Below are 19,681 nucleotides of genomic sequence, written 5' to 3'. Positions count from 1 at the left end.
GTAGAAGGGGCAGGGCTGGGGGAATATTGGGGTTCACCCGCTGCCCAGGCCCACTGTTCTATGGCTCAGCTAGTGATGATGATGATAATAATAATAACCATTTATTGTTTGTACACTGTCCACATTTGTACGTGGTGCTCTACAATACAAATTAAACAAGATCCCTGTCCAGATGTTGCAGTCTAAATGAAGACTAATTAAATAATCTGGCTGTACTCATCTTTTTCTCCCCCTACCACCAGGGCAGCTGGGGGATGGTTTGGCACCCAGGAAGGTAGTCCCAGTGTATTCAAGTGATTCTGATTTAGACTAAGATTTTCTGATGGGGAGGAAACATGGCCAGAGCATGCTATGCCTGGGGGCAGGAAGAGGCTATGGTGCCGAGGCAGCTATGACAGCTCTGCACTAGGGGAATACCCAGCTAGGACAGAGGAAGCCCCAGTTACTTGTGTGTGCCAGCTTTAAGGGGGCTTTATGGTGCAAAATAGTTGTACTGGGTCCAGGGATCAGACCATAGAGTGGATCCAATTTGCTCCCAGTTACATAGGTATAGCTGCCAGTGCAGTCACATGAAATTGCATTTGATAGAACTAAGAGCAGAATTGGGCTCCTACAGAAAATGTAGTGTTTAACATTTTTTCAATTAAAAGGGCTTTATTACTTCTATGTTTTGATTAATTATGTGATATAATTTTCTGTGAGCATTATAAAGATCATCCTTGGGGCACACAAAGTCTATGCCTGTTATGGATATTTATTCAGGTGAGCTCAGTTGTATTCAGCATATTAGATAATGAAATCCATGGAAGAAGGCTTTCTTTGCCAGAGGCAGGGAAATAAAACAATCAGGAATAATTCTCCATGGAGCAAGTAAACAGCAACAGTTTTACCAAGCCAAGAGCCACTTGGATTCAGAGCTTCACAAGGGACTTTAATCTGCATTCTTTCAAGCAAAACTCTCACTGACTTTAATGGGAGTTCTGTCTTAGAAATGAGTATATGTTTGGAATCAAGGAGAATTCTCTTTGGGTTTTCATTGACAGCTACTAGTTCTACATACTACTTAGTGGGAAATAGCTGTTTGAATCAGGAAGAAAGCTCTTTCTCACTACTACTTTGGATCTTTTTTGAACTTTATAGCGCAAATTCAGAGGATGAATTGTAAAGCTGGTGTAAGCTAAACTCCCTTACACTAATTGAGACTCCCACATATAGACTCCCTTAGCTCTGTATTACCCCCTCATCTCCTACTGTGGGAGTCTAAGTTGGTGCATCTAACCATGACAAGGAGCCAGAAGAAGTAAACTGAAAAAACCCACATCCTACTTTAACTTACTACTTGGAGTCAATGGAGTTACACTGAAGTAAAACAAGAGAATCAGCACCCCTTCTACTAACTTAGACTCTCTTAGACATCACTTAAGAATTTGGCCCCACTTCTCGATCTGTAGGTTATTCTTGATTGGCCATATTCTGCTGCCATTTATACCAATGGAGTTTCATTAAACTCAGTGGAGTTTCACCAATATAACTAAGAGCAGAATTTGAGACAATATCTTTCTATTAATGAATTTTCATGATCATTTGACTCCCTTGTTGTTTTGTATTTAATAGGTTCAGATGTCAATTTCAAAACTATTAACTCAGTTTGAAAAAATAGCAGAAAAAATATTATAGCTGTTTAGAGTCCGCTACGCAAGATTGGAGTTTCTTATATTTGATACAAGATGAAGATATTACCTTGAAATCTTGTCTGTTACAGTTTTCCTGCTTTTTTGCAAATCTGACATATATAAATACAACACCATTTATTACTAATGAGTAGAAACTTTGCAAATCATGAGATTTTTAAATATTCAGGACACTGTTCATATTTGCATAGAAATCAAAAACTTTGGCCTGAAAGAGTAAGGGTATTCCACGTTTTATTTTGTTTAGGACTTTATCCTGGAACATTACAGTGAAGACAGTTCTGATTATGAAGATGAAATAGCTGATCTTATGGATTTGAGACAAGTAGGTTTGATTTTGCATGTTAATTCTTGTTGTGACTGTGCCACCATATCCAGTTTTAATCTTGCAGATTTTTATTAATAATGTTCATATATGGTTAGATTGTGGCACTCTTAATGACTAATACTTTGCTCCAGGTTACCTTACTTCCATTTGTTTTAGCTCCCAAGATATATAAAATGACAGCCTCCATATCCCAAGGACTATAATGCAACATTTCCATCAGTGATTTGGAAGTCTCACTGATAAAATTTGCAAATGACAAAGATTGGCAGAATGGTAAATAATGAGGACAGAGTAGTTATATGGTGTGATTTGTATCACTTGGCAGCGGGGGCCCATTCAAACAAAATGGGTTTCAGTACAGCTGTGTGCAGAGTTGTACATCTAGGAATAAGGAATGCAAGCCATATCTATAGAATGGGGGGAGTGGGAGGACTGAAATATGGAAAACAGTGACTTTGAAAAGGATTTAGGGGGTCATAGTGGACAAATACCTCTGTATGAGCTCCCAGTGCAGTGGTATGGGGAAAAAGGGCTATTCCTCACATATAATCCTGCATCTTGGCAAGGGTTTAGACTAGATGACCTTGTGGTCCCTTCTAACCCTATGATTCTATGATATAAATAAAACAGGTGAAGAAATGCTTGGGGTGAGAAAAGGATGTAACAGGAAAGCAAAGTAACTGAGCAGTTTAACACAACTTGTAAATTGTTTGTTTTTAAAATATTATTGTTTAAATTGTAATGGGGGAATAAACTAAAGGGTTTGAAGTGAGGCATGAAAGCAGGAGTGGAGTAAATAGTAGGGATCTGTAGCACAATACTAGTAATTTCTATTTACTAGATGTTGTTTGTTCAAATGTTCTTCTATAGTTCACACAATACCTACTGTCCAACATTGTATTTCAACATGTGTGAGATTTGCCTATCACACACTATCTCCCATGTGTTTCCTTAGGGCCACGTACAGCCTTCTCTCCAGCACAACTCTATTACTCAGAGTTGGGTGCACACATCAAGGGCAGGCTATGCCCCTATGCTTCTAATTCCTTCATTCCAGACACTTTTATATTATGCGAAAGTCCCATTGATTTTAGTTGAGCAGAACTGTGTCCTTGGTGTGTCACATTATTCACGCTGAAACTAAACAGAATGCAATTGTGTGAATGTATGTTTTTACATATCTGAACTTTAAGGCCTGCCGTACTCCCAGCAGAGATGAATCCGGCATTGAGATGTTGATGAGCTATTTCATTCAACTTGGCTTTGTAGAGAACAGATTTTTTCCACCTACCAGACATATGGGGATTTTATTTACCTGGTAAGCTTTTTTTTTAGAACACTGTTAACCTTGAACTAGCTCTATGTAATTTGAAAGACTTATATTTTTCTTGTACAGTGTGTTTTCATATTTATACTGTTACGCACTCTCTTTAGTTTGTACAGTAAAGTTCTGAAGAGAATAAGTCCCTTTCTACGCTGAGAGTAAGGTCTGTGAAGGGCCATAAGAATTCTCTTTAAACATCTACACATGCTACCTGGATTTTGGGTCTTGGTGGATATGAGCACATAGGAGCCGGTGGGGAATGAGCATAGCCTTGACTACATGCTTACTACTTGCTGGGCAGCATGGTGAGAATGGGGGAGTATTGTGATTTGCTGCTGATACTCCTTGCGGGGTGCAATGTACACCTCACCCCTTGCTCAGGCTGTCGTATGGAACACAATCTAGTCCTGTGTTATTGAAACTACAAGATTTATAGGCTAAGAGTATCTACTACTGTCTATCTTAATTTGTAATGAATAGGAAACACTACATAGTCCAAAATATCAGAGAACTGTAGAAAGACTTCTGCACTGGCTCAGCATGGCAAGTGCTATGATATACTGCACCATTATCAATGGGAGAAGAATGTGACTCAGTGAATTTAAATCTTGTGTTTGTGAATAGAACAGGAGACTCCTACCATTTGGTCAAGAAAAGCTATTTGAGTTCCAGTCCAGCATTGCAAGAAGGGAGACATTGCTTTTAAGAAAGCTCAATAAATCCACTCACTAGCTCCTGGAGCTCAGGGATATATTTGCATTACATGCATGTGATTATGAATTACCATAAGTTTCAGCAGAAGCAGAAAAGGCATTATAGATCCTGCTATTCTCTTTTGAACAATAAAATGAAAACACTGGTAACTCTGTGCTCGCTTGTCTTTTTATGCTTATTTCATTTTGCCTTCCTCTCTCTCTCCCTGCCCCCCGCTTCCCTCAGGTATGATTCCTTCACAGGTGTCCCTGTCTGTCAGCAGAATTTGTTACTAGAAAAAGCCAGTATTTTATTTAATATTGGAGCCCTCTACACACAGATTGGTACAAGATGTAATCGGCAGACCAAGCCCGGACTTGAAAATGCTGTTGATGCTTTTCAGAGAGCTGCAGGTATGTAAAGAGAGAAGGAGCTGTGGTTCATTTACATATTGAAAATACAGGGGAGGTTATTTCTGGGGAAGTCTCAATCTGTCTCTTACATACAGAGCTATACATTCAATATTGACTTTTGATTTTATTAACACAGTCCAAACAGAAAAGGAGGTGGATTGAAACCCAAAGGTCCTCACAAGGATCTGTACGAGGCTTTAATTAAACATTCCTGTTAGCCGTAGTTTAACATTTCAAAAACCTGGAGCTGCTGTCTGAACAACAAGTCTGGTAAAGACAAAGTGAATATTGTAGTTAATGATTAATTAGCTGTACATTCACCTTTTCTTTGCCCGTTCTCCATTACATCACTGTAACTGCATTGACTTGTGTAAAATGTGTGTGATGGGAGTGGATAATCGGTCCTATAGCATCTACATTTTAAAACAGTCAAGTCTATTTTGATCCCAAACAAAGCTTATTGTCCAATTGAGGTCAATGGTAAATTTGCCATTGACTCCGAATAGGAGCAGGATCTATGCCCATAATGAATCATTGGAGTTTCTATTCTGCTGTGTCTGTGGCAGTTAATGGGAGCTGCACCCCTTGAGGCAGGGGTGAAAGTAAAGCCGAAGACTTACTGGTACGGGAGCTGGCTTCGGCCCCCGGAAGGGGCGGCGCCTCGCGTAGGAGGGGCGGGACTGGGGGTCAGCATCCCCCAGCCAGCCCTTACACGCTGCCTGGCCCGTGCCGCCCGGGGCTCCAGTGGCAATTTAGTTGCAGTAGTGGCAGTGGCGGCCGGAGCCCAGGGTCCTTTTAAATCGCTGGCCCCGGGACAGCTGCTCCTTTTGTCCCCCCCCGTCAGCGGATGGGGGGCAAAAGGGGCAACAATATTAAAGCACTGCCACGGCAACGCTTTAAGCAGGGTCCTTTGCCGCGGCAGCGCTTTAAAGCCAGCTGTACGGGCCGGTATCGGTGGCCACTTTTTACCAGTACGCTGTACCTGTTTACTTTCACCCCTGCCTTGAGCTAACATGCTAAAACAGTTCTGATTCTGATTTTCATTAGAGTAGGTTTGGAACAAAAACCCTTCATTTCTTGGATAAAAGTCATCATGTAAGTGTAAGGTATTGTATTACTCATAGTGTTTACAGGTGTTTAGAGGCAGTCTTAATATCTGTGAAATGAAAATGTGTTGCAAGATGATAATTATAATCCTCAACTGCTGACTTCCAATTTTGTGAAATGCTATCATAGTTGTCAATCACTGAACAAACAGTGTGTTACTTTAATAGCCCTAGTTCTTGTATTCAAAGAATTATATAGAGATTTTGAAAATATGGCAGTTTTCATTTTTAAATAGATTTTTGTTTTGCCACACTACAGACTTGTTGTCTTTCTAGAAGAGGTTTCAGCATTTGTGAAATAAGAGAATTTCTCTTTAAAATTAAATATATTCCTACTTAGAGCAATAGCTATGCCAGTGTTTTGCTAGAGCTGTATTAAGTCATAAACTGCAGCACATCATCTGCAGCCAACATACCTTTTGCAGGGCCCCACAACAACATGCACTCTGTAAGCACTTCATTGTACCTGTGCATAGCTCCGTAACACGTACGTTGTGTTAACAGAGTGACATGATATAGTACACGTAGTAGCTATTCTGTATGGGTGGGCTGAAGTTGTTGCACTGATTCAATACATAACAGAGGCCTCAACATGGATAGTAAAAAAATGTCTGAATTATTTATCACACAAAGAGAAATAAATTGAGGCACCAGAAAATGAGGATGCTTTTCTGGACTTTCAGAGCCAATTCCATTTATTTCTTAAGGAATCAGTAGCTCAGATGGGCTTGACAGATTTTTGATTGATAGCCTGTGATTAAAATTTGAGTAGTGGCAACTTCTGTCTCCAAACGTGTAAAAGCTAACTCACTAATAAAATAAAGAACATAGCCGGATAGAACTGAAAAGTAGTGACAATGAGTGACAGATATAATAATAATACAGGGGGAACTTCCATAGCCCCAGGTACTGCTGTGATACTTGTTCAGTAACATTGGGAAAGAAGCTCTAGCAGAACTTGATAAACCAGTTGGATGAGATGAATGGGATATGTTACATTTTAATCCTTGCAAGCATTATTTATTTTTTACACTACACTTAGTGTTTGTTTTAATTTTATAAATGATAGATTAGTGGAAGTGGATGACTGAAACAGAATCTAATTTTGCCCTGCTGAACAAACTGTTCCAGTTTACTTATGGGGCTGGAACAGCACTAGACTTGAGCACACAGTGCACTGAGCCTCCTTTTGGAGTGTTTCCAAGATTAGTTGAATTGTTCTTTTTTTGCGGTAGGGGTCTCAAACTACCTTTTCAGAGGCCTAAGGATTCCCTCTCTCTTTCCTATTCCTGTGTAACAGACCACCCTTAGGTCCCTGTAGAATGTTAGTATGTACCCAGTAAAGCACCACTCAAAAATCAGTCAGAGGAATTCTTATAAGTGAATCTTAAGGCATCGCTCCCCTTGTCCTGCCCCACAGGACAGCTTCCGTAGCCCCTGTGAATGATAACCCAGGATTGGGAACTGAGCACAGCTGTTTTAGATGGTAATACAGACCACTAATCTATATGACAGTGGGTCATTTTAACTCTTCACACTTAATAAGAATCCATTTTGGATAATTTAATTTGGCTGAGTAATTTCTAGAAAATATATTTTCAAGTTTCTCAATTGTCTTATTTGCTACTTTTCAATTGTACTTGATAATTTGTGAATTGTGATCACCTGTAAAACTCCTTGTCTGTTGTAATAATTAGAAAAACTTTTTAAAAATTCAGGTATTTTAAACTACCTAAAGGAAACATTTACTCACACACCAAGTTATGACATGAGCCCGGCCATGCTGAGTGTACTGGTCAAAATGATGCTTGCTCAAGCTCAAGAGTGTGTCTTTGAGCAGATCAGTCTACCTGGAATACGAAATGAATTTTTCACACTAGTGAAGATGGCTCAGGAAGTTGCTAAGGTAAGCCATGAGACTTAGTGTTTTTAAACCCACACCAAGTTTGTTTCCAGTGCCAAATCACTAGTTTAAAACTCTACCGTAGTGCCCATTTATTAACCTTTAAAGCGTTTTTGTGACTTTGGTTTAAAGTATTGAGCGCAAAATGCTAATTACTGTTAATGTTTTTAATACAAACTGAAACTACAGGGACTCATGTCAAGTTGTTGGCACAGTATGAGAACCTAAAATGTAATCTGTTTGCAAGGTTGTATGTTCTAACAAATACAGCGAGTTATGATGGAAATACTGACACATCCTCAACAGTGCCACTAAAATAGGAACATAGGACCTCCTGGATCATTGAGTCCAGTCCCTGCTACTGCAGGTAATCTTGTCACATAAGAGCTGTTCCATTAAAAAAAATTATCTAATGGAAACAAATACCAGAACAGCAACTGGACAGTGAATAATTTATTTACTGAAGTTCTGTGTGATTCATCTTAGCAAATTAAAGTACACAACTGCTTGTAATTCTCACTGAGAATTAATAAGATTATTTCTGACAAAAATGTATGAGTAGTTATGACAATAGCATTTGATTCCATAAAGTAGATGACCAGCTCCTGCCCCCAGATCAACATGTGAAGGAGGTGTCAATTGCTTACGTGGCACCACTTGTGCCCCTCTCCCATTAACTGCCGCCAAATGCTGATCTGGCTTTACTTCTGCAGCTGGAGACTGGGGTTGGCTATATATCCTGCCCACCACTAATGATCCTCCTGATCTACCCCCAAAAGTTTCACTGATCCTTCCCAGAGTTCTGTGTATTGTACTGGCAGCATGGTGGGCAAGAGTTAGTTATGGTTTGGTAGTGATGGGGTTGCAAAACTTTCACAGGTTTACTCACAAATAAGGCAGGCAGGCTCTGACATGGAAGATAATCCACCTCACTCAATGGAGGGTGGTGACATCTGAACATAGGTAGCAAAATGAGACATGAAGGTTCACTCAATCAATTCATATTATCAGATAAAGGTCATGCAGTACCTGACTCTAAATAGGATGGGCAAAACTTGTCCTGCCAATCTTAAAGAGCCTACACGGACCAAACTCATTTCACATGTAACCTAATGTCAACTTTGAATCCAGCTTTCCTGAGCTGACAAATGTGTTTATTAAAACACTGATCTGCTTTACCCTCCTTTCAGTTGCATTAATAAGCCAAGATTTGCTTGCAAATTATAGAACTGTGTAGATATTTATATTATATAGCAGGGGTCGGCAACGTTTGGCACGCGGCTCGCCAGGGTAAGCACCGTAGCGGGCCGGGCCAGTTTATTTACCTGCTGACGCGGCAGGTTCGGCCGATCGCGGCCCCCACTGGCCGCGGTTCGCTGTCCCGGGCCAATGGGGGCGGCGGGAAGCGGCGCGGGATGTGCTGGCTGTGGCTTCCTGCCGCCCCCATTGGCCCGGGACGGCGAACCGCAGCCAGTGGGGGCCGCGATCGGCCGAACCTGCCGCGTCAGCAGGTAAATAAACTGGCCCGCTACGGTGCTTACCCTGGCGAGCCGCGTGCCAAACGTTGCCGACCCCTGTTATATAGGATATTTATATTATATTTCATATTGTGACATAGAAATTAGAGATGGAAAAGACCAAATAAATGATTTAGTTCAATGCCATACAGGATTATTCTATACAATATACAGTGTTGTGTTCAGTCTAGTTTTAAATATCTCCAGAGATAAAGCTTCAATTTTCCTTTTAATTTCATCCCTCCTAGTCCTTGTATCAGTGTAAAATTTCCTCTTGCTCTCCGTGGTGTAAATAAGCCTTCAAATATTTGTAGATGGTTATTATATCCCCTCTTGCTAATAAAAGAGCTCCTAGTTTTAAAGGTAACTTCTCATACCTAGATGTGTGTTTTATTTTAGGTTGGAGAGGTTTACACGCTTGTTCACACTGCAATGAATCAGGCACCAGTCAAGGCGAACGTCCCTTATACCTGGTCATATATGGCAAAAATAAAATCAGACCATTACAAAGCTCTGGCACATTACTTCGTTGCTACTCTACTGAGTGACCACCAGTGTAAGAATCCTTTGGTTTTATTTATATATCCATATAAACAACTGCAATTAAGAAATGTTTGTATTGAGGTCAGGACCGGGAGCTAGGAACTCCAGAGTTCTAATATGGACTCTTTCCATGGAATACCTTTATGGCCTTGAGTTATTCTGTCATTTTCCCCATCTGGAATATAGAAATAATGCTTTCTGCCCTTCTTTCCAGGAGTATTGAGAACGTTTATTAGCTAATACTTACAAAGAGATTTGAAAAGTGTTATATATGAGCTAAGTAATATCACTAAGTTAATCAGTTCTCATGAATAGAAAATTAGAGTTCAGGCAGCATTTAGTAAAATTAGTTCTTGATTAAAAAAAAAGGTCAAAATAATAATCTGAAGTGAAATCACATATTTAGAAGAATGTTTCCAAAATGTTACTACTTACTCTCCCCCGACCTCTCCTTCTGCAGTCCACCTGCCTGAAGGCACCTGACACAGAGACACATTAAAGTAGCTAACATTTTATGTATGTTGATATAGTGCATCCCAGCGATGATGAAGACAAACAGGAAAAGGCCTGGTCCCAGCTGCATGACTACATGCCAGAAGGATTGACGTCCCTAGCCATTTTAAGAGATAAAGTTCAGCGAAAACGATTAGGTAATTGCAGACTCCATTCAACAAGTGTATAACTGTTCTAAATTACAATACAGAGAAATATTATCTGATACAAATAGATATAGTTAGCGGAATATATATGCTATAGCTGCATCAAGCAAAGCTCATGTAATCAGTTTTATTACATGATTATAACTGGTGTGTTCCGACTATTAAGTGTGTCAGTTAAGAGGAATGTTATGTTTTAGAGAGAAAAACATGTCTGTTTCTCAAAATTCAAGCTGTGGCAATAAAGGGATGAATTTGGTTCTGTTACACCATGTAGCTCATTAAAATCAATTGAAATGTGGCAGAATGTAGTCCAACTTCTTGTGTTACAGTGACTCAGAATTATACATGAAGCTGACTTACTTTTGCAAATGTGTCTATATTAGGAATACATAGGCACTAAAAACACTGATGTAATCAAGTTAAATCTTAAACCAAGGGTTTGATTCTGCAACACTTAAGTGAATAAGTAATCTTTACTCATGCTGTTGCTCCCACAAAATCAGTGGGACCTAGTCACATGAGAATCACTTAGTTGATGGAGAATCACACGATTGGGCCTTCAGCCTTGCCTTCCTGTGGGATAAAATGTTTGGTGAAGATTGTTAGAAAAATCATCTTAGCCTTATGTATTGTTTACATTACAGTTAAAATAAATAAAAGGCAAGCGATTGCTAATGGTTTCTACTTTCTTTAGGGAAAGCACATTTACGCAAAGCCATTGTTTATCATGAAGAAGCACTGAGGGTCTGTGGTTTGTGCAAAAAGCTTCGGAATATTGACATTCTTCAGGAGATTCTGTCAGTTGCTCACAAGCGTTCACTTATTAAGTATGCTCAGCATGAACAGGAAGATGACTTCCTGAGTTTAATGGAAGCTTCCACTGTCCTTCGTAAGTATCCCCAAATGAAAATCAAGGTTTTCTAAAGGGACTAGCAATTTTGGGTGTCCAAGTTAATGCATGTTAAAAGGGGCCTAGTTTCCAGAAAGTGGTAAGCACCCACTTCTAAAAAACCAGCCCCCTTTAAAGGTGTCTCGAGTTACACATCAAAAAATTTGTGGCCAAAGTGCATGGAGAAGCATGTTTTGTACAGTGAACTTAGAGTCTGTTGATTAGTCCCAAAAGTAACAGTGAAATAATTGTGCAGTTTTTCTACTTCGGTGCCTCTAAGCACATTCACACCATATAGGCTGGTTGCCTGAGATCAGATTTCAGGAAGCCTCCTTTGCACCTTCATATTTAGGGGATGATTGTAAGAAGGCCTCCTTAAAGTGTGTCAGTCTTCAGTGAATGCATCTTCCAGATATCGTGGGCTATGGTGGGTGAAGAAAGCACCTTCTATTAGTTAAAATCTCTCTCTGGCTATAAAATGTGGTTTGCTTTGTGTTATATTTTTAATCTCTTCCCACAGTTATTTGCATAAGATCTGTACTATAGGAGAGCATATAGGAAAGAGAAGTTAGTTGACTGTGAACCTGAATGGTACTGCTTCCTCCTGCATCAGTCAGACCAGCAACCCCTTTAAAAAGCATAAACAGACTGGGTTCTTTTCTTTGGGTTTTTAGTATATACTCTGAAGAAGCCTTGTGGAACCTGACATTTCATCTTGCTAAGATAATGATGTCTGTCTCCATATGTTCTGAGGCTCGGAAGGATTAGATTTTTAATTGGCAAATGTTGATAAATGTCAGTTTTGCTGTACACATGCACACAAATATTTCCATCAATAATAATCAAAATTTACAAACTGGCAAAGTAAGAAAAATACTGCTTGAGAACTTATTGGAGTTGAAGGATATTTACTTTGTATATTTTCATATGTGATGTTGACAATTTGGGTTTTAATAGTTAAAGTTTTAAGGTTTTGAATCTGTGTCTGTCATTAAATAATTGTCTGGCCCTGTTTCCCACAACTGTGAACATTTAAATTGATTTAAAAAAGCCCTTAAAATAAAAAAACACTGATATTTGTTAAAATTATAAAAACCAACAACAAAAGTTGAGTTCTGACGAGCTTACTTGTCCTACAGTCTAGTAGTGGTGTAGGAGAAACTAATAGCTTAAGTGTAAAAAGGGGTAGCATGTGAAGCTTCCTCTGCCCATCCTGCCAATAGAAGCTTTTCAGACTCTGGCTGTCAATCTGGAACTTGAAAACAAGTTTATGTTTTTTCACTTTTGTTTTAGCTAAAACAGAGCATAAAGTAGAAATGATTGTTCCGCAGTTCTCCAAGGTGAAAGTGAAAGACTTCTTTGAGAGGCTGGTAGGTAGCATACTATAATGCCTAATATTTGCTTGTGAGCCATTTTGCATTTTGCTGTTAATGATTACGTTCTGCCACTCTGCATCCTACAGGGCCCATTGCCTGTGTTTTCAGCCAAGCAGAGATGGACAGGCCCACGCACTATTAATTTCCATTATCAAGAAAGGGGATTGGGATTCACTCTTAAAGGAGGCCCACCCGTGCAAGTTCACTGTCTCGATCCAGAGTGTTCTGCAGCAGTAAGTAGAGATTGGAGTTTTAATAATTTTCTCTCTAGGTTCTTCTGAGTTTGCTGTGATTTCTCAATCTAGCCAAGTCATCTGCAACAGTAAGGCACCCAGATTGGTGTAAATAAAATATTCTCTGTACCAATCACATCAGTGTGGTTTTTAAAGAACTAAATGTAATACCAACAACACACCAACAATAGACATTATCCATTTTAAATGAAAAAAGACAAGATAAATGCAGTGATAAGTAATAATTTGAACACCTGAAATCAGGAACTGCAGCTCACTTGTATTGACATTTGGAGTATTTCTGGATTTTAATTAAGCTGTTAAATGCAATGCCATATTACATACAGCGTCTGCAATTTGAGCAGGTTAGCAGTGCAGTGTTAACGTTAACATTACCTGACTCTAATGTGAAGATTACAAATTTAAAATCTAAACTAGGACTGATTCCTTCTTTTGTGTACATTTAATAAGTAAAGATGACCCACATGTACCATAATCAAATACCATTATTCACCATCTATTTCAGAAGGCTGGAAGGAGAAAAGCCATGAGAAAGAAGGGGGAGAAAAAAGGCAGTGCATAGAGCCAAATATCAGGAAACGAAGGAGAAAGAGTATGGGAGGGAAAAGAATATACTGGTGCTTCCTAATATGCAATTCTCTTTTGTGAATGAGAGGAAATGGAAAAGGAGGGATACAGAGAAGAGAGAACATTCACAAGAGAAAAGAAGAGGCATAACTAAAGCACAGTGAAAGGCAGAAGCATAAGACTAAATACGTTTATATTAAAGTAAAAAATATTACAGAAGGATAAAACATCTAATAGTGTAATGATGGGAAAGCCAAACTAAACAACAGTTTGAAATATTTAAAGATTTTTATGAATGAAAAATAGAAAAGCAAACACCCCAAACAGGAGATAGGAAAATTTAATAATTATGCTCTAGTCACATTAATGTATGGCAGTGCACAAAAAAGGGCAATTTTGTGTGCATTAAAATGGTGCTTGGGTGTTTTGTCCTGTGCTGTCTGATCGATGAATTTTGTATGAAGCCTGGAAGGGGTGAAAAACACCTTTGGAGAAAGAAACGTTTCAACAACTGCAGCTGATGCTAATTTGCACTACATTATTTTACAGTTAAAGGGTCTGAAAGAAGGGGACTATATTGTTTCAATTAATGGCCTGGATTCCAAATGGCTGGGAGTGAATGACGTCTTGGAAAAGTTCAAAAGCATGGGAGAGAACGAAATTGAGATTAAGGTTATTAGCTGTCAGGATACGATGACTTCTGTGGTAAGTAATGAGACAGCTACTTTTCTAAACCTGAAGAACACTCAGTAAATTGAAAAAACTGCCTCGGTTTGGGCAGTGAATGCTATCTAATTTGATATAGCCAGATGTCATGGATTGCTGGTAAATCTAGGCCTCAATCCAGCAAAGCAGTTAAACGTGTTTAAAGGATTCCATTGCGATAAATGGGTCTACTCACATGCTTACAGTTAAGCCTACGTGTAAATGCTTTGCTTAATGAAGGCCCTAGGTGATTCCTATATATGTAGGGCCATCTTGCCAGCTTTAGCAGTGAAACTCCACAAAGACTAATCCGACTGGTAATTTCAAGAGTTACATCAGTTTTCTTTCCAAATTGACCATGAGGGTGGAGATTTGTCTTCTGTAGCTCCCCCCTTGACCCAAAATTGGTATGGTGCTCTGCCCTGAAACACAAGGAGGGCAGGGGGGAGGCTTGAATTCTGCAAGGAATTCCTGTAGCTGTTGGGACATCTAGCTAGGCTCATGGACCCCCTCCCTGCTTCCCATTCCATGGCATCATGCCTTCAAGAGCCCTACTTCCATGAAGTGCCTGCTGTGCTAGAGAGAGCGCCTGGGGCCTGGTGCAAGATGCGAGTCAGCAAAAGCAATGCTATGACCAAATGTCAGACCCTGTCATAAAGCAGATGCTTGCTTACAAGTTCACTGTCTGGTACATTAACTTAGCAAAGGCATGGCAAGCATTGCTAAAACATAGGCACTTCTAAGAAGTACTACATACTCATGTAAACACATTCCAGAAGGCTAGTACAGGTACACCCCAATGTAGAGGTATAATATAAACACATAGGCGATAGTACAGGAACACACCAACCCTGAGTAAGACAAGGATAGCAGAACAGGATAAGGAATGAGGAAGCTTTGTTCAAACCAACAGATACAAGGCATAGGGTTGGTAATCTACGACATCAGGAATGTAATACATAACTTGTTTGAACCAATGGATGAAAGGAAAAGTCATAGAAGGGGCACCTTTCTCCAGCAGAGGGGGCAGCAGAAATTTCTGCTGCTGACTGAGCTGGTCCATTGTCACAAGCATACATGTATTAGTACATTTGTAACCATGGAGCCAGGGCACAGACCGTGCTTCGTTGATGACAAACCCATCAAACCAAATCTGTGGTCTTTCTGGGTAGTACTACTAAGGTCTGTTGAATCAGACGTTTCACTGTGTGGGAAACGGTTTACTACTGTGTCAGAAATCATGGTAGAGATTTGGTTCTAGCACTTAAGCCTTTTGGGAAAACTGTTGCTTAAAACCATTTTCATTAACATTTCTGTTTCATAGTATAGGCAAGACTGGAAAGTTGAGGTTGTACTTTAGACTTTCTCCCTGCAAATATCATGCTTACCTCCCATGCATATTCACAAATGGTAGTAAAGGCCGATGGTCTAAAATGGCTGCTGGCATTTTTGTCAGCGTATTGTATAACAACAGGTGGTCTACACTGCTGCTTTACTATTACTAGCACTGGCAACAGACAAATTAGACAATATCTTTAGTGCAGAGAGAGGCCTGTGTTTGTCTTCAAGTTTTCCCTCTCCCCGAACCTTTAAGTTGAAAGTTTACACTGTAGTTGTATTGTAGCACAAACCCCTAATACAGGATTGAGACCCCCATTGTGCTAATTACTGCACGTGCATCTACGAGAAGACAATTTATGTCCCAAATAGCCTGCAATCAATGCTATCGTTCAGACTGTCTGGCTGCGAACTCAAAACTGTTAAACTTAAAAAAAACCCAAAACCAAACCATCTTAGTTTGTGTATACAAAAATCGGACAAAAAAAAGTTATAAATACTGTATCACCACCACTTTCCACCATGCATTTTCATGGATACATCTCAGAGTGATTTAAAAAAGGTGGGGTCATTTTCACTTGACAAATGGAGCAACTCTCTAATAGAAAGAAGTGAATGGACTTGCCCATGGTCACATATGATGTTTACTCTGGGAATATTTGTAAACATTTTTCTCTGCCCATGCAGCTCCACTGATGGAAGTAGTACTGTAGACAGGGTGCACTACCTACTCAGTGGTAAAAAAAAAACCAGGCCCCCTCACCCCCACATTTGGTAGCACTAGACAGAAAAAAAAAACAAAAAAAAACTTCTCCACATTGAGAAGCACACACACAGTCAGTGGCAGAGTAGAGAAGAGAGCCCAAGTCTTTCAACTCTTGGCTATGTGCTCAATCCACTATTTCTATGAACAGATGGGATCAGCAGCCTTGACTTATGTATTTAGGGGTTAAGGGACTGTTTTAACCCTGCCAATCAAAAATATATAAATCCAGTTACTTAGTTGCTATAGAAATTTTAGACCCAGGGAAAATGATCACAAGATTTAAAAAAAAAAAGTTAAACCCTAAGTAACTCAAGAGAAAATAATTTTTGTAGTGTGAGCAAAATAAAGAACCTATAGTTCAGCTAAGCCTAATGCTGCATACCTTCCAGCATTCCCCAGCAAGGTTTAGGCACATGCTATTGCCATCCTGTATTTTGACTTCATAAATTGATCATTTCCCCAGGTTTAAGTCTCTCTTTTGTGAATGTAAGTCAACCACAGTATAAGTAATAGCCAAGAACAACCTGGCACCTCCCCTCCCCAGCCTTTTGCCAGAACAGAAGGCTGGAATACAATGGAATCGCTGCAGGATGTGGCTGTGGATAAGCCATATAGGGGACTCTACCTTATGAGCATCTTATAGGAGTGTCCCATTGCAGCTCCCCCTGTAGCACTGGGGAGAAGAGCTGGGGGCCAGCCTGGTGAACGCTCACTGGGGCTACAAGGCAAACCCTACAGGCTGTAGTAGCAGGCACTCTTGTGCTCTGAGGCCCAAGAAAAGAGGATATCCATGGAGAGCTCTTTGCAAAGCCAGTTTACTCACACAATTATTCCATTTCCCTTGACAACTCTTATTGGGATCTAGAATTATTTTTAACACTTTTCAGACAATCTTTGCAGAAAGATTCACCAGAGGACACCTCTCATTAGGATTTATTTGCCTTTTGTGTCACTTGTATCCAGACATAAGCAAAATACTTCAATCTTCAGCACTCTGGATGGGCTTGTATTCAGTTAGAATGTAATTAATGCAGAAGAATACTACAGTCTGACTTGGAAAATGATTCACACACTGTGCAAACTTATATTTAGTATGTCTAAAGATGATTAAAAAAAAAAATCAATGCTTCCTCTTCCCTTTCCTTTTCCTACAGCATAATAAGAGTGCCACTTACTCTGTGGGAATGCAAAAGACATACTCCTTAATCTGCTTAGCCATGGAAGAGGATAAAATCAACGAGACCAAGAAAGCCACTCCAAAACTGTCCTTTCTAAGTTGGGGAACCAAAAATAGGCAGAAGGCTGCAAGCACCCTGTGCCTTCCCTATACTGTAGCTGGAAGTTCTGAGACTAAGAAGAAACTTGATTCTCGCTTGACAGTCTTGAACATTGAAAGTTCATTGTACTGAATCTTTAAAGAGAAGAATCTGTTTAATGTGAAACTATTTCTAAATGTAGAAGAATCTTTGTGGATGTGCCAGAAATGTGAAACACACATGGAAGGGGCTCGATACTAATCTTTTATACCTGTGTAAAAAGAGACTAACTCCACTGACATGAAGTAGTTACTATGCATTTACACCAATGTATCTGGAGGCCAAATGGTGCAAAACTGTAACTTTGAAAACTAATTGCTTAGAGTCTGAACTTACATGTAGTGTTTAATCAGAATCAGAAGTAGTGTGGGAGGTATCGGGTAGGGTTACCATATTTCAACAATCAAAAAAGAGGACACAGGGTGCCGCCCTAGCCCTGCCCCAGCCCTGCCCCCCTCAGAACCCCCCTACCCTCTACCTGTCCCCTGACTGCCCCCTCCTGAGACCCCTCACCCTAACTGCCCCCAGGACCCCACCCCCATCTAAGCCTCCCTGCCCTGACTGCCCCAACCACTCTCTACACCCCTTCTCCCGACAACACCCCCCAGAACCCCCAACCAATCTAACCCCCCATTCCCTGTCCCTTGCCTGCCCCAACCGCTCTCTACACCCCCTTCTCCTGACAGCCCCCCCCCCAGAACTCCCAACCAATCTAACCCCCCCATTCCCTGTCCCTTGCCTGCCTCTCGCCCCCCCACCAGGCCGAGGGAGAGCTGCGGCTCCACGTGGAGCCAAACACTGCCCCGCTGCTCTGCGGGGGAGGAGGGAGCGGGAGGGACTCTGGCCGCTGGAGGCCCCAGTGGCTGCGAGCGGCTTTCAATCAGGCCCAGCTGTCCAATCAGCCACGCCGCACTCTGCATGAGGGGAAGGGAAATCCTGGACATTTCTACTTTATTAGAAATCCCCCCCCCCCCCCCCCCCAGACGGCTATTTAAAGCTGAAAAACCCGGACGGATGGTAACCCTAGTATCGGGGAATCATTTGTAAAAATCAAACAAACAAAAAATAACTTACTTTAGCTGAAACTGGATTCTTTTGGAATTTCAGTATGGGGGTGTTTTCGTTCATTTCTATGCACCCTTTAGATGACAATTATTTATTACATATGATACTGTATATAGGGTAGTACTGGACATAAAATGAAGGATTTTTTTAAATATAAAAGTTAAAATGGCTAAGCATCAGTTTAAACTAAGGCTAACTACAGAACAAATGACCAGAACAGACAAGTTTGTTACGACAGAACTATTATTCACTTAGGTGAAATTTACACACTGCAAAGGGACAGTACAAGGCCTATGTACCATGTAGCTCACACTTTAAGCCCTCTTGAGTGTTTTCCTTCTACATTAGTGTGAATTTCACTGTAGGAAAAGAATAATTGCAATAGCTTAACTATCAAAAGGAGATCACATTTCAGCTACAAAAGAGTTGGACAAAACTAATTAAAAAAAAATCAAGATTCACTTTTAATGTCTTACGTCTTGTTAAATTAATTAGAAACAAGGTTTGCTCCCTACTTGAAATTATTTAACTCGCTAAGTACAAGCTTTTTGTATTATTAGCCTTGTTAAAATGAGTGAAAGTTGTGTATAATTTCACACTTTTACAGCTAAAATAATCGAGTCAAAATATACAATTTATGATGACACTTTAGAAGTGTGTAATTTTAAAATGGTCTTTAAGTCACTCAGCCATAAATCATTATTATATATTGCCAAATGAGAGCTAGGTGCTTTATGGACATATGAGAACAAGGGCTGTGCTTCAAAGAATTTACAATCCATATTGAACTAAAACGCAAATTGGGAAGCCATCTAAAGTGTAACTGTGTGTTAATTTCCTTATGAGAGAAGATTTGTTTATATATTTTCTGATTGTTTTAAAGTTGCTAACACTGTAGTGTTAGATTAAGATGCTATCTACAGAGTAGATATATGCTGTTTGATACTCAAAACACTAAACAATAATGGAAAAAAGTGTGTACCATGCACATTTTGAGACACCGTGGCTATAATCTTTCACTTGTGTTTGGTTTTGTGTTATATGATAGATGTAAATATGTTAAATTTAAAAGCTTATTTAAGAATAAAAATCATGCTGCCATTTAGTAGTGGCTTTTTTCATTCTTTACAGATTGGATGAAACAGTATAACTTACAAAAGTTTCACTGTTGGCTTCGTTTTGAAGCTATGTGCTAGCAGACTCGTGTTCATATAGTTTCTTCATAAAG

General features: G+C 39.9%; 1 protein-coding gene across 1 annotated transcript in view; it reads left to right on the top strand.

The window, feature by feature from the left end:
- RHPN2 (rhophilin Rho GTPase binding protein 2) overlaps window positions 1–19,554 on the top strand; it is a 49,867-nt gene extending 30,313 nt beyond the window's left edge. Inside the window, exons 5-15 of the mRNA XM_005289907.4 lie at window positions 1,939–2,016; window positions 3,213–3,337; window positions 4,283–4,449; window positions 7,274–7,461; window positions 9,375–9,531; window positions 10,049–10,168; window positions 10,872–11,066; window positions 12,360–12,436; window positions 12,529–12,675; window positions 13,813–13,968; window positions 17,227–19,554. Coding sequence (XP_005289964.2) covers window positions 1,939–2,016; window positions 3,213–3,337; window positions 4,283–4,449; window positions 7,274–7,461; window positions 9,375–9,531; window positions 10,049–10,168; window positions 10,872–11,066; window positions 12,360–12,436; window positions 12,529–12,675; window positions 13,813–13,968; window positions 17,227–17,481 — 1,665 coding nt within the window. The 3' untranslated portion in view covers window positions 17,482–19,554. The remainder of the gene's footprint in view (window positions 1–1,938; window positions 2,017–3,212; window positions 3,338–4,282; window positions 4,450–7,273; window positions 7,462–9,374; window positions 9,532–10,048; window positions 10,169–10,871; window positions 11,067–12,359; window positions 12,437–12,528; window positions 12,676–13,812; window positions 13,969–17,226) is intronic.
- The last annotated feature ends 127 nt before the right edge of the window (window positions 19,555–19,681 follow it).

Source organism: Chrysemys picta, chromosome 14 (assembly GCF_011386835.1).
Source record: "Chrysemys picta bellii isolate R12L10 chromosome 14, ASM1138683v2, whole genome shotgun sequence".
Classification (NCBI taxonomy): domain Eukaryota; kingdom Metazoa; phylum Chordata; order Testudines; family Emydidae; genus Chrysemys; species Chrysemys picta.
The sequence above is the reverse complement of the archived record's forward strand: the minus strand, read 5'-3'. Positions and strand labels throughout refer to the sequence as shown.